At 46.0% G+C, this 15,709-nt stretch overlaps 1 protein-coding gene across 3 annotated transcripts in view; it reads left to right on the top strand.

The window, feature by feature from the left end:
- Positions 1-15,709, top strand: part of HDAC7 (histone deacetylase 7) — a 531,422-nt gene that overhangs the window by 333,385 nt on the left and 182,328 nt on the right. For all 3 annotated transcript variants that reach the window (XM_069231044.1, XM_069231043.1, XM_069231042.1), the window contains exon 7: positions 9,971-10,080. In XM_069231044.1, coding sequence (XP_069087145.1) covers positions 9,971-10,080 — 110 coding nt within the window. The remainder of the gene's footprint in view (positions 1-9,970; positions 10,081-15,709) is intronic.

The following is a 15,709-nucleotide window of genomic DNA, read 5'->3' as shown; positions in this document are numbered from 1 at the left end:
AACGTGAGAACCTCTTAACCTCCCCTTCCTCTTGTCACAGCAAGAAGGTACATCCTAAAAACATTCATGTTACTGGCGGTCGGGATGGGCAGGCTGCACATTCAGCAGATTGTGGCTTTATGAAGTAGCCATTATTTGAAAAAAAAAATACGACAGCACCCCGAGTAGGATAGTTATGTGTTGAAAATTCAGACGAACCTACTCTTCCCCCTGAACATTTTATGCTAACGGTAATTTTAGGTAGTTTGTGGAGAAATGTTGACTAATTTTCCAGAGTGTAATCTCATGGACAGAGAAGGTACAAGAGCTATGCAGAATTGTCTACTTCCTTAGTAACCTATGAGTACATGTTATTTAAGCAACAGATCTTTTGATAAGCCAGTTCTGTAGATTTGGAAAATGGTAGACACCTATTTTGAGATTACAAATTGCCTGCTTGCGGCCATGCTTAACCTAAAGCTAGACAGCTATGCATCTTAGTAGGTTTTCTTAGTTCAGGTATCATCACTTTGCATTACTGGCAAGACCCCAGATACACCATGAGTGATGATAACACAAACATTTGGTCGAAGGTCAGGGACTGGCCATTTGACGTCTTACTCGTGGTGTACAATTGTTGTACAATTATTGATCCTGTCTGGTTATCCATTGGCACAGAATGAAGTTGGATGGCCAAGCACTGGGCCCCTACTTAGTTCAGTAGCAGCAGTTTCGAAAGTAACTGGGCTTTGACAGAGTGCATAAAATAGACTGAGCCAAGCCTGGGAGTTTCGTGACACTGGATTTGCTGTTGCAAATGTCTGTGAGTAGTAATCGAATGTCTGATACTTAATAAAATGCCGCTATTGTCAACCAACCCGGAAATGCCACAGACCTAAAAAAAAATAAAAAAAAATCACATGTGAATATAAGTTCACAACTTTTGTTGACAGTAACCATCGCAGGTTGTTCTTTAGAATGCTGAGGTTTTTTTCTCCGTACTTGAATGTTGTTTATTGAAGAAAACTGGAGTCAAAGATATTTCCATAGCACCCAATGCCAGTCCCTTTTTTATATTCATGGTAGCTTGAGTTTAAAATGGCAGAGGCTTTAGGTTCTTCCTAAACACACCCACCATCTTGTGCAAGCTGGGTGACCGGCCATATCAAGCGCCTGTCACAAAGGGACAAAGTCCATGTTTGACCACATTGTATCTTACGTTGGGTTTTAATTTCCCATTCATTCAGCTTCAAAAATCAAGGTCTTTTGATGAAAGATGTCTTCAGTGTTCTGACACGCGAGGGTATGCCACCGTCACCTGTTCACTGTCATGCACCGATTTTGTTTACCTTTGGGAGAAAGCCACAGCACACTCCCATGCCACTTTCCGCTGTCACTGCATTAAATCTTTCTACTGGTGCCCCCTGCGTCTTCATGGAGAAGCCTGAACCTGCCCAGCTTTCGTTGACTGTCATGGCATACTAAATACTAAGGTTCCTCGAGGGCACAATCAAAGTGTCAGATGTTCCAAGCATTGTGACATTTGGGCACCGCCCAGGCTAATGCACATAAAACTACCTGTTACCAGGGCCTGCTGCAACCGGTACCTGGATACTGAGCTCTAGCACTGACAGCAGGTAGTCAACTCTGCAAAGAAACGTCTGTAAGGAAACGATGTACAACCGTAGCTGCCGCCACTCGTCTCTAGCACATCATGAGAACTGCAGATGTTCCTCGAAAAGGTGAGGTGTACACCTTTCTTTATGCCCATTCCTCATTACTGGCATTCAGGTTTTCCATGCCCCTCTTTCTTTTCGGGACTGTCTTTTGGAAAATGATCCTGGTAAATAAACTCAACCATTTTGACAAGGATATGGTTGCTGGATTGTCAAATCAATATCGTGACAAACCTGAAAAGAGAAGGACTACTAACATATGCAAACTCCGTGTTCAGAGTCGGATCTTAGGCACTCTGAGCATACAAGAACACGCTTAGAAGGCAACATGACATTTAATTTGTAGATATTATATGAACCACCACAATCCCTGAAAAGATGACAATAAAGCACAATAGAGCATAGTATAGAGTAGTGGTTCACAACCTGTGGTCCGGGGACCCCTGAGGGTCTGCAAAGGCTCCATGGGGGTCCGTGATTGCTTAAAAAATTAACTAATATTAACAGATTCATAAACTGTATAGAAATAAAGTGGCTGAATATACGATTGAAAATTGTAAAACATACTGTAAATGTCATGAAATGTGAAATTGCAGGCTAAAAATTAAATCGGTATCCACAGATTAATTTGTGGGAGCAATGGCGGTGCATTAAACAATATAATATAGACGGTGTGTGGCTTCTATTGAATTTAGAAAAGCCGACCTCACTATTAAAGTTGTTTTTTGTATTTGCAAAATAAATAAAATGTGTTATCATTTGTGCATGTGTTTGATGGAATGCATGTTTGTGTATATTTTTTGTAAAGGTTTGCGGTTCAAATCATCACCAGTGTTTAGTCCTGGGTCCCTGCTTCCAATAATGACTCAGTGGGGGAGTCCCCAGATTCCAATAACGATTCAGTGGCGTCCCTGGGTTTCAGTAATGATGAAGTGGGGGTCCACAGAAGTCATAAGGTTTGAAACTACTGGTATAGAGAGTACTAGATGTCCTAATTCTCAGCTCACCCCTTTCTGCAGTCGACCTGTTTCATGCATAGGTGGATGATAGGTAGGTGGCTCTTTGTTTGTAGGAGCTGAAATGGTGAACTATAAATATATGGAATTCCAATATGCACCTAGGAGGTAGCTAAGAATTATTAATGGTACTGGATGTAGAATTCTGAGGACCAAGTGTATTGCTTTTCCAGCATGTAATACCACTGTAAAAAGAGGGTTGACTTCATCTCCATCTCAGTGCACTTCAGGTATTTTATCCATCACTGGCAGGAGCAATACAGTGAACAGACCATAATAGGAGGGTCGGTCACCTGCTGTATCATGATTCAGAAATTGGCTGCCTATAGCCTTTTAGTATCCTACCTAGCTCCAAACAGGGCTCAGGTCACATAGAGTTAGAGAGCATGTTTCCATAGAGTTGAATATATTTAGAATCATTATAAAGGAGGCTCGTGCTGCGTACAGTCAGGGAGTCCTTTGCCACAGAGCTTTATATTTTTGCCTTTATTAAGAAAATAGGCCCAGGATACATGTACTCTGGAAGTCTTTTCTAGAGAAATAGAGTATCTTCCATAATTAAGAACGGAGTCACAGGCCACATGCAGTCAAGGAGCCTAGTTCCATACTAGCTCCACTGAGATGTGAGCTCTGGTTACAAGCAGTCAGGGGATCTGTCTCCATAAAGCAGTATACCTCTAGCTTCATTGAGATGAGGGCTCTGGTTCCATATAAATCAAAATCAAATCAAATCATTAACATTTATAAAGCGCGCTACTCACCCGTGCGGGTCTCAAGGCGCTAGGGGAAAAGAAAGGGGGGGTTAACGCTGCTCGAACAGCCAGGTCTTTAGGAGTCTCCGGAAGGCGGAGTGGTCCTGGGTGGTCCTGAGGCTGGTGGGGAGGGAGTTCCAGATCTTGGCCGCCAGGAAGGAGAAAGATCTCCCACCCGCCGTGGAGCGGCGGATGCGAGGGACAGCAGCGAGTGCGAGGCCAGAGGAGCGCAGGAGGCGGGTGGGGACGTAGAAGCTGAGGCGTCTGTTGAGGTATTCCGGTCCCTTGTCGTGGAGGGCTTTGTGTGCGTGGGTGAGAAGTCGGAAGGTAATCCTTTTGCTAACTGGGAGCCAATGCAGGTGTCTCAGGTATGCGGAGATGTGGCTGTTGCGGGGTACGTCTAGGATGATGCGGGCCGAGGCGTTTTGAATGCGTTGCAGGCGATTTTGGAGTTTGGCTGTGGTCCCGGCGTAGAGGGTGTTGCCGTAGTCCAGGCGGCTCGTGACGAGGGCGTGGGTCACGGTTTTTCTGGTGTCGGCGGGGATCCAGGGGAAGATCTTACGGAGCATGCGGAGGGTGAGGAAGCAGGCGGAGGACACGGCGTTGACTTGCTTAGTCATGGTGAGAAGAGGGTCCAAGATGAAGCCGAGGTTGCGGGCGTGGTCTGTGGGGGTCGGTGCGGTGCCGAGGGCCGTGGGCCACCAGGAGTCGTCCCAGGCGGACGGGGTGTTGCCGAGTATGAGGACTTCCGTTTTGTCAGAGTTCAGCTTTAGGCGGCTAAGCCTCATCCAATCTGCGACGTCCTTCATACCCTCTTGTAGGTTGGTCTTGGCGCTGGCGGGGTCCTTGGTGAGGGAGAGTATAAGTTGGGTGTCATCGGCGTAGGAGGTGATGATGATGTCGTGCTTGCGTACGATGTTGGCGAGGGGGCTCATGTAGACATTGAAGAGTGTCGGGCTGAGTGATGAGCCTTGAGGTACGCCGCAGATGATCTCGGTGGGTTCTGAGCGAAACGGAGGGAGGTAAACTCTTTGTGAACGGTTTGCGAGGAAGGAGGCGATCCAGTCCAGGGCCTGGCCTTGGATCCTGGTGGAGCGGAGGCGGGTGATTAGGGTGCAGTGACAGACGGTGTCAAAGGCAGCCGAGAGGTCGAGGAGAATGAGGGCGACTGTTTCACCGTTGTCCATCACGGTTCTGATGTCGTCTGTGACTGAGATGAGGGCGGTTTCAGTGCTGTGGTTGGTTCGGAATCCGGTTTGTGAGGGGTCGAGCAGGTTGTTGTCTTCCAGGAAGGTGGTCAGCTGTTTGTTGACGGTCTTCTCTATTACTTTGGCTGGGAAAGGCAGAAGAGAGATGGGGCGGAAGTTTTTCAGGTCGCTCGGGTCAGCCGTAGGTTTCTTTAGTAGGGCGTTGACTTCGGCGTGTTTCCAGCATTCGGGGAAGGTAGCAGAAGAAAAAGAAGAGTTGATGACGGTCTGGAGGTGCGGGGCGATGATGTCGTCGGCTTTGTTAAAGATGAAGTGCGGGCAAGGGTCCGAAGGGGCGCCGGAGTGGATAGAGTTCATGATGGATTTGGTTTCTTCCGTGTTGATGTGGGTCCAGTTGTTGAGGGTGATGGCCGGGGGTGCGGGTTCGGTGGTGTTTGGTTGGGTCTGGTGTCCGAAGCTGTCGTGGAGGTCGCTGATCTTGCGATGGAAGAAAGTGGCGAGGGATTCGCACAGATCCTGTGAGGGCGTGACGGCGTTGGCGCTGGGGTTGGAGAACTTCTTGACGATGCTGAAGAGTTCTCTGCTGTTGTGGCTGTTTTTGTCCAGTCTGTCGGTGTAGAAGTTCCTTTTGGCAGCGCGGATCAGGTGGTGGTGTTCGCGGGTAGCGTTCTTGAGGGCGTTCATGTTGTCAGCGGTGTGGTCCTTGCGCCAGGCTTTCTCAAGGGCGCAACAAGTTTTCTTTGATTCTTTGAGGGTGTCAGAGAACCAGAGAGGGTTTTTGGTGTTGGTCTGTCAATGCGTGCGTTTGAGGGGAGCAAGGTTGTCTGTGCAGTTAGAGATCCAGTTTGTGAGTTTGAGGGCTGCGTCGTTGGGGTCGGTGGTGAGGGTGGGTTGGTTGGCGGCTAGTGCGGAGAAGAGTTGCTCTTCAGGGATCTTGTTCCACTGTCAATGAAGGATGGGTTGAGTGTGGAGGTGGCGGGTCTCGCGTCGGAATGTGAAGTGGACGCAGCTGTGGTCGGTCCAGTGTAGGGCGGAGGTGTGGCTGAAGAAGACGTGTTTGCTGGCGGAGAAGATAGGGTCGAGCGTGTGTCCGGCGATGTGGGTGGCGGTGTTCACCAGTTGTTTGAGGCCGAGGTTGGCGAGGTTGTCAAGCAGGGTGGTGGTGTTGGGGTCGTTGTTTTGTTCCAGATGGAAGTTGAGGTCGCCTAGGAGGATGTAGTCCGGTGAGGCGAGGGCGTGTGGGGAGATGAAGTCGGCGATGGCGTCGCTAAAAGGGGCGCGTGGTCCGGGAGGACGGTAGACGAGGGATCCTCTGAGGGTGGTCCTCGGGTAGGTGCGAATCTGAAAATGCAGGTGTTCAGCGGCGAGAGGGGTGTCTCCGGTGGAGGTGGTGACGCTGATGGAGTCTTTGAAGACGATGGCGATACCTCCTCCTGCTTGGTTGGTGCGGTCTTTCCTGGAGATCTTGTAGCCTTCGGGGATGGCGGTGGCGATGTCTGGCGCAGAGGAGGCGTTCATCCAGGTCTCCGTGATGAAGGCGACGTCCGGTGCTGTGGAATCTAGGAGGTCCCAGAGTTCGACGGCGTGTTTGTGGATGGAGCGAGCGTTGACTAGGATGCACTTGAGGTGGTTGATGGCGCGTGGGCTTGTGGTCGTGGTAGTAGCGTGGTGGAAGATTTGTTTGCAGGAGTTGCATGCAGGCGAAGGGTCCATGGGTGCATTTGGGGTGAGCTTGGAAGCAGGTGTTGGAGCGTCCTGGGTTGAGGGCGTGGAGGGTGGTGGGGTCGTAGCGGATCAGCGGGGCTTGGGAGAGCTTGGGACCAGGGGTGGTGGCGCTGGGCGCGGGCCATGCGCGGACGGGCGCAGACGGGGTTGCCTCCGGCGTGCCAGCGGCGCGCCCGCTGCGCGATTGCACAGCGGCCGCCATATGAGGTCGGAGGGGGATTAGGGGTCAGCTGGGGGCGAATGGGAGCTGGGGGGCGGGGCGTGCAGGAGGTCGCGGCGGGAAAGCGCGAGGGGGGGGACAGGTAGAGTGAGAAGAGCTGGGGGAGGGGGGTTTAAGTGTGGAGGGGGGTGAGTGTTAGGAGGTTTAGGAGATTAGGGAGAAAGATAGGAGTAGGGTTGTGAAGATAGGGGAGGGGGGGTTGTAGAGGTGGGTGAGGGTGAGAGGTAGAGTGAGAGGATAGGAAGATAGGTAATAGAGGGGGTGGCGGGAAGGGGGGTGGAAAGATAGAGAAGTAGATAGAGAAAATAGATAGAGAAATCGATAGATAGGGAAATAGAGAGATAGGAAGATAGGAGGAGGTGGAGAGTGAGGGAGATTAGATAGTGGGATAGAGAGATAGGTAGATAGGAGGAGTGAGGGAGGGAGGTAGATAGTGAACGGGTTAGATAGGGGAGCTAGAGAGGGGGATGCGAGTGAGGGAGTGGGATGAGGTAGGAGCAGGAGGGCAGGCGCGGGGAGAAGAAGACGGAGGAGGCAGAAGAGCCGAAGGCAGAAGACCGGAAGAACAGAAGAACAGAAGACCGGAAGAACAGGGAGCAGAAGACCGGAAGAACACAGAAGAACACAGAAGAAGATACAGAAAACGAAGAACAGAAGGCAGAAGACCACAGAAGAAGATGAGGAAGAAGAGAAGAAGAGAGAAGACGGGGAAAAGAAGAGTACAGCAGAAGATTACAGACGAGGAGCGAGGAGGAAGAGCAGAGAAGAAGAAAAGAAGCAGGAGAGAGGGTGAGTAGCGCGGGGCAGAGCGAGGGGCTGGGAGGTGGGGGGTACTTACTGTTAGGTGGGTCTCAGGAACTCAGGAACCTGGAGGAGCTGGAGGAGCTGCAGCGGCAGGGGGAGCGACCTACCCTTGGGTAGGTATATAGACATAGTTTTGCACTCTAAAGCTCGTGACAATTGGTGGAATGGTTCTAAGTTGAGAAATGTAAATGCAAAAAATAGTGATAACTGGCCACGAAGGCAAGTTACTGGTTTTATACATATGTTTGCCGACAATAATACATTTCTCCAAACTGTTTTTGATGGAAATGGCACACATTGATTTGACTGCTTTCTTGATAGGAAACTGCCAAAATGTAGCCTTCCAGCTTAATCACTCTTTTCATTCAAATATCTGAACCCAAAAGAAATCCTTACAATTTTGATGAAAGCTCTGCCAAACACAAGGACTGCTTGAAAATAGGACCATAAAACCTATAGGGGCAAAGAGTTACTTTCAACCATCCAGGGATTTACCTGTCATGAGACTAATATATGCGTTGGCACCAATGCTCAGAGGAGTGAAGGTCTCATTGCTCTCCAATTATGCTGTTTTCACTCCCCAGCCTGGTGGCAATGGTTCTGTTTTCCTACCTGCGTTCGGGATAATGGCTCTCTTGCTATGCTGGTGCACCTGTTGACTTTTTGTTGTTTGATGGGACCACTGCATCCTCTTTATTTTTCTTATCAGTAGTCCAGTAGTATAGAAAGCGGGCATTTTTATTGAATCAAAATGTTATCCTGAGCCTGTTTTTTTTATCTAACTTTGGTCTCTGCATTAGTGTGCTATACTGGTATTCTGACGCTGGAGCCTACTTTGGGGTTGTGATGGCATCAGACACTTGCTAAGTGCCTGCCATGTGTCTGGCCCACCAGAGCTTCGTGGGTATTTCCAAGGGGCCACCCTATCAGAATTATCCTTGTAGGCTTTCTCTGGTGACATCCACTCTTTGCTGCTCTCCTGAGAAAATGCGTAATTTACATTTAGACATATATCATAGACATCAGTTCATAACATAGAAAAATATATTCATTGAAAACCAGTGTATTTATTTTACTGTTATGCCTCAAAGTGCTGCTGAAGATCCATGGTGTATAATCAAAGAGACAGAAGTTCACTGAAGAAATATTTTCTTGAACCTATATTAGCTTTTAGGCTAAAATAAAAAAAAGACCTGAAATGTCATTAGTGCAACTTTACCCGTCTCCAAGAATGTATTACTAATGAGATTACACATGACGTCACCTATCTCATCAGCGTTAAGTGCACATGTGACGTCACTGATAGACCATGTTGGTGGTGCCTTTTGGCAATGTAAGACGATACTGAGTGGTAATCCTTTGCCTCCAGATTTGTAATCAAGTGTTGTCCATTGAACCCTTGCGGTAATCTGTAAAAAAGTTCCCGTTTGCTTTTTGGTTCCGGGTGTCTGAACCTGAAGAATTCCCACATCTTTTGTTCTGCAGTGATACTCATCTTCGCTCCGGTGTTCTGACAGAGCCGGTGTTCAGACTATTACACTACTTCTCGGATTCTTCGTAACGAGCACATCAAGGATGGAGAGAAAATGCTAATCACAAAATAGTTTCTATGGGATTAAACCATTAGCCCTCCAGTAAAATGATATGAGCCACATAGGGTTTTGTGGACATTTTGAGAGAAGCCCAAAAATCACCCACATGAACACACCAAGTGCTCCGATACAAGGAAGAACTTATATATTTTGTTTCTAATAATAATATTCCAAATATCTTGTGTGTCATGTTGAGATAGTCGCTCTCATTCTCTACTCTGATACAGTTGACTTGTGTTTGAAATGTGGAGCTTATGTAACCTCCTGGGGTAAAATGTAAACCTTTTTTAGTTCATGTGGACAAGACGGCAGCCATTTTTGCTGTGGACAGCAGATTCTATGTGACCTTTTTTTTAAAAAAGCTATATGGCCTCTCTTTACCTCGTTGCTGACAGTTCATAAAGATAAATGGTGGCTACAGGTGTAATCTGGAAACTGGTGTGGGCAGCGTAGAAAACGATCTGTGTAGTTAATCTTTGACAAATTGTTGTTGACATAGACACCAGCACATTCATATTCATTCATTTACCTGACCAAACAATTGATAGCAGGCAGACCTAGTGCTTCTTTTTGCCTCTGTAGAAATTCCCTCCCCTGTGCCAATGCCAACGCCAAATTTCTAAATAGGATTGCTTTACAAATTGTACGCAGAAAGATTTCCGGAACAGAAAAACATGTTTTGCAAAAAATTATACAGTTGTGATCATTGGTTCACTTAGATCAGGCACCTCTTTAATAGCCTACCAATGAGTGGGGCTCATAAACTTTGATTTGAGACATGTCTTTCATCGTCAGAGCCAAATGATTCGGCACCCCTTTCTCTAGTTTTAAGGGTCTTGATATGATGATCTGAGATATGAATTTTACCTCAAGAAAGCCCACAATGCTTTTCAACAAGTACTTATGCACTTTTGTAGAGGATTGGGTGGAAGCTCAGGCTCTCTTTGATTGGCTATCATCCGTTGATATGACTGTGTGTCTTCTCTTGGTCGTTGTAGACTCTTCCCCAAGCAGCAGTAGCACCCCTGTGTCCGGCTGCAGCTCCCCCAACGACAGCATTCCTGCCGAAAATGGAAGCATTCCCTCAATTCCAGGCATGGCTCCTGAGGTAATGATGCACGCTCGCCTTATTCTTCATCTCTTTTCCCAGACTGGCAAAGTCTTTACTTCCTTTGAGCAATTTAATGTTCTTCTGAACTACATATTCTTACTTTGGTGTATCTCCCGTCTGCATTTCCCACCTAGTTTCTCCAGCTTTTTGCATTCTGCAAAAGTTGCATCGGGAACCTTCATGTTCAACCTTTGATTCAGTTTCCTGTACTTCCTTCGTATCTCTGTCTTTTTTCCACCCATTTTTCTGGGTTCCCTCCATGTAGACTGTCCTTGAAAAACTGTCTGCAGCACTATATTTTTGTTACACATTTATGTTTTAAGTCTTCTGCCGGCCTTCTAATAAACTAGAGAAAGGCCAGCCTTTCACTGCCATCTTCAGAAACTGAACTTTTCACTTCTGAGCATGCACAGTGGAGCTCTCCACTTGCCTTGTCTATCTGTCCCTTGTGCTTTCGTCATCTGAAGTTTCTCTTGAAGCCTGTCTTCCTCCAGACTCCACTCCGTTTCTCTACTCTTTTCTACTGTTCCGTTTTCTAAAGTTAAAGCTGCTGTATGACTTCCTTGTGGATGGAGACAGTGGACTGTGAACTAGAGCCCATACGCCTGCTGTCATTCATTATTCTCAAAACCTTGGATGCCAGAGGAAACTTCACAATGTTGTGAGCAGGCCAGATTACGGGCAGAGCTGCCAGAATGTGTGCATGTGTGTGTTTCATCTGAACCCCTTTACCTGGCAACACCTGAAAAGAATGAATGTAACCATCTTCTGAGACAACTCATCACATTTAACCAGACAGCATGGTGGTTCGGCTTAACAGGCAAAGAGGAATTGCTTGAGTTCATTTTGGCCTAGAGATAAATGTTGGGCTGCTGATATGCTAGAAGGTGAAGATGGACATACCCCGTTGAGGTCACAGTGGCGGCGACGTCCAGTCCAGCATACCGTTCATTGTCGCTCAAGTAAGTCTCTTACCCTGATGTACTAGAATAACTCAAAGCCTAACAGCCATGTGCTTATGAGAGCAAAGTCTCAGACGCTTTACCTGCACCTACTCATTGTGTTGCCCTTTTAGCACTTAAGTCCGTGTCTTTCTTACTGCAATCGAAATGTTGATCAAACATATTTATTGACTATAATTTACCAACCAAGTGTCACGGTTTTGATCATTTAAAAAAAATGCAAAACGGGCCCCACAGCAGTGTGAAGTAGAAACATTCTCGAAAGTGGTTTAATCTGTGACTTTTTAACGGCCTTCAGGGGGTAGCTTCTGATAAATTGTAGGATACAGATGCTTTCAGTCGGGTATGGTGAGGTATCTGTCGGTTTTGTTTTCTCCAGGGATTTTTACATATGCACAGACAAAAACACACACACGCATTCTCTCACTGTCTATTATGAAAGTCTTCAAAAATATTGGTTATTTTACAAAACATTGTATTTTCTCTTAAATAGTATCCCTACCAATCCGCATTGCTCTCCCTTTACACTGTATTCATTATATGGCATTGTGATTGTTGAAAAATCTGAGCCCCAGAATCAAGCCATACACAGAAGGTATGCATTTGGCTCCTTGACATTGGCTTATTGATGCTGTAGAGGTGTCAAGACTTTGGGAATAAAGACCTGCCCCCAAAAAGAGGGGATAGTTAGGGAGAGTACATTTTCAGGCTTTTACCATAGAACAGCAAAAATGACTTCTGCTTGGTATTATCATATGGTAGGCCTGGGGTTGTGGGGCTGCCTCACACGAGTCCCTTTGATTCTTGGGTCATTGCATCACAGCTACAGCCAGGGACAAATAATGGTCTCTCTACTCCAAAGCGTTTTCAGTCTCCTGAGGGTCCACCTTCTCACGGAGCAGGCGGGGTCTCTGGATGAGGGGTCTCAATTATACGGCAGACGCTTGCAGGATATATTTTCACACCCAACTCTACTCTCCTATATTCGAAGAATACTTGTTTGTATTCATTACATTGTAACTGAAAGGCCAGTTTTGCGACGGCTTCTGATTCAGATTTAATAAACTTTATTCAGGTGCAAAAAGCATCCATGAAAGTACAAAATCTAAAGATAAAAAACAATGGGCACAGCTTAAAATACAATAGCAAACAATCTCATAGCAAACTGGCACATTGCTTTCAATAAATACACACATACAGTCAAATCCGATAAAAAGCGATGATACATTACTCAAAGTGTATTGTGCTTTTGGGTCGCACAGCAGCTCTCAAAAAGTAGCCAATGTAGTAACATTACTCATCATTTGTCAATTGTTGCTAAAAAATAAAAGCTGGTCTGGGTTGCCTAAGTTTCCGCGATTTCCCAAAAGGGTTTAAAACATTTTAGAGTACGTTATATAAAACTTACAAAACAAAGTAAAAAACAACATGGCTTGCCCAGATCTACCATCACAGGCGCAAGGACTAGTGCCAAGATCCTTCCGGTAGAACTACACAAAACACAGTAAATACTTAACTGTATCAGCCCTAAAACGAAATAACAAACAAGGTTCCCAACGTCCATGTACACTAAGGAGATAGTTAGTCAGTGGGCTATCTATGTTCAAGCTCAGGTAAGCTACAACAGTGGACTTAAGTTTTTCTGCATTAAGTCTAAGGTATTATGCTTGATTAAATAGCAGCAACTGCACATTCTTTTTGTTTATGCTACTACCAGAGCCAGGCTCTGAGAATGCGTGAGGCAGGCCAATCTCTTGAAAAGGTTTCCTCACGTATGCTATCCATTGGATGGAAAGGCCTTTGTCACATGCAAGACAATCATTAATAATGTCTTTTGCGTGGGGACGCCTCCCAGTTATCCAAATGGATAACCACAGCAATGGTGGGCGTGTTCTAATGCGACTTCCCAAATAAGTCAAATCCAACTGCTCATGGAAAATAAAATGGGAGAATGAAAAAGGCAGAAAGTGCATTTATGTACATAACCCAAAAAAGTGAAATCAAGTATGTAAAGCGCTCGACTTCTGCCAAGCGACATCGCGCTCGTAAATTAGAGCGCTCGTAAAGCAGAGAGGGCTTTCCTACAGAATTGATTTTCCTCAACCTGAATAGCTTCAGAATTTGCAATTCCCTATATCTTGGCTCCCTATGCGACATTTGGACCATATTGAGTTGCATAAATCTGTAATAGCGGAAGAAGGGCCTTCCCTCCCGGAGGTCGAGGTAGACTAAAAAGGGAGCCTACTGCCCTGGATAGCTTCTCCCTACGCTCTGCATTGTTGGATGCTCATTAGCCAGCTTCATCGAATGTAATCCCTAGGTAGGAAAAAACGCTAGTTCTTTGTTAACAATTTGTGGCAACAGCAAGAGTGGAAAGCTGAATGCGCTTAGGGCCACAGGTCATAATGTATGATTTAGAGACAAGGGCAGACATAAATTGAACAAATGAGTGCACTAGTAGGCGCTGTGCTTTTGGTGCGCGACCCATCAGCACTGTCATCTGCGTATAGTAATGTAGGAAGTAAGGCACCTTTTCCCTTTGGACATCCGAAGTGATGGTAAATAAAACAAGCATTTACAATGCAACGGGTCTCGCGTTTGCTCATGTTAGAGCTGATCGTGTTGTAAACTCTTAACCCGACTTTTCACCTATCGGGCAAAAGTGCATTTATGTACATAACCCGAAAAAGTGAAATCAAGTATGTAAAGCGCTCGACTTCTGCCAAGCGACATCGCGCTCGTAAATTAGAGAAAAAAAAGTCCAGAGTCTCGCTGCGATACGCATGCGCGACCCTAAAAAAGGGCTAAGCTCATCAATATATAATATAAGCAATAGGGTTGCCAGCAAGTATACTTGCTGCATGCCTCAGGAGGCCTTTATTTCATTGGAGACTTCTCCTTTTGAGCTAATCCTTATTCTAGCTTCCATATTCATGCAAATATGAAGTGCTCCATTCATCCCTTTAGCCACAGGGCAATTTAGACAGCAAAACGCAGAGGTCAAGGCAATAAGTGACAAATATAATGGTGTTTGCTTGGCTACTGCGTGCTTGCCTAAAATTAGGTTTAAATTCAGGCATTGCTTGATTGTGCCTACACCATTTCTAAACCCATATTGGCAGGGATGTAAGATTGCCTTTTCTTGAGCCCACTTGTTAATCCTGTTATATGGGACTCTGTTTAATATTTTGACTGCAGTGTCAGTGAGAGAGATGAATCCATAGCAGCCTGGCTGTGACTGGTCGTCATTTTTGAATATTGGGACAATAGTTGAAATGGTCCACGAGCTGGGTACCGGGGAATGAGTAATATTAAAAACGTTGGTCATTAATGGAGCCCAAAATTCATTGTTACACTTTAACAGGTCAACCGGAACTGCATCCGGGCCAGGAGGCTTGTCTCTAACACTCTATTGGATAGAGTTCTCAACTTCATGCAGGGTGACCTGAATACCCTGACAGTTGCTAGCATTCATCATGGGCTGAGTGGTCGATGTTATAGTAGAATATATTTTAGAGAAGTCAGCCTCCCATACCTCGCTGGGAATGTGGCAACTGATCAAACTCATAATTTGATTTATACTTTTCATAGCAGTTACAGCAGACCAGAAGGACTTGCTATCCTTCTTGGATGCTGCTTGGGCTCGTGAGTCCCACTGCTGTGTGATGACCTCCTTCCATCACTTTGCGGTGAACATTTTATACTGCTTGCATGATGCAGGTACTATTGAGGGAACCCTAGGGTTGGCAGCAAATTCCCTGCGTAAGGATCTATTGGATGCCGAAAAGTGGTTAAACCATCACGGTGCAGTAGGTGCTGGTCTGGGGGGTGGGTTCATAAGGAATTTTTTATACTTGAAGATGGGGCAGTAAAGGAGCTAACTACCCATTCTGGAGCAGCCTCTTCTGTCAGGCAGCTCAGGACCAGCGCCTGGTTCTGTTTTATTATTTTTCCCAAGAACTCAACTGAGTCTTGGAGTTTCCACATCAGTCTAAGATTATATGTAGATGACTGCACTTTACTAATCCCCTTGTCTACTTTAAATTTTACCTTTGAGTTTACTGACAAGGCTACTTCAATGGGTTTATGGTCACCAAATTTGAGGGGATGGTTGCTCCATAACGGAATATTTAAATTATGCTGCTAGAAATGCAGATGAAGGCTATTACAGAGGAGATACCTCTACTCCTGAAGGTAGGCAGCCCAAAATCACTAATATCAGCAATTTCCACTGCATTGTTCATATCGAGTGATTCAAGGTAGGCCACTAACTCCCTACTGTCAGGTCGGGACCATCTGAGAGGCTCTTATTGTGGAATAATTCAGGGTGCTGGGCCAACCTTGCGTTAAAATCACCCGCTAGGCAAAAATGCGCCTGACTCCCTCTATTAGTAACCTTATCTAGCAGTGAGTCAGCATAATTAAATAATACAGGAAACTTTGTGTTGAGAATATTAATAAAATAATTTTCACAGAAATTAACCAAATACAAACTCAAATCCCCCATAAAATTTACAACCTGAAAATCCTTGCTGGGGGGTTCCAAAGCCATAGCGCAGCCACCAGTAAGCGGGTTTAACCAAACAGACTGAGGCACTACAGCTGGCACTCTTAAACACTGGAACCCATCAAGCACTATACGCTGAACATCTCAGATGTCCTGA

This window comes from Pleurodeles waltl, chromosome 4_2, assembly GCF_031143425.1.
Source record: "Pleurodeles waltl isolate 20211129_DDA chromosome 4_2, aPleWal1.hap1.20221129, whole genome shotgun sequence".
NCBI classification, from domain to species: Eukaryota; Metazoa; Chordata; class Amphibia; order Caudata; family Salamandridae; genus Pleurodeles; species Pleurodeles waltl.
Note: the sequence above shows the minus strand (reverse complement) of the source record. Positions and strands in the feature narration are given on the sequence as shown.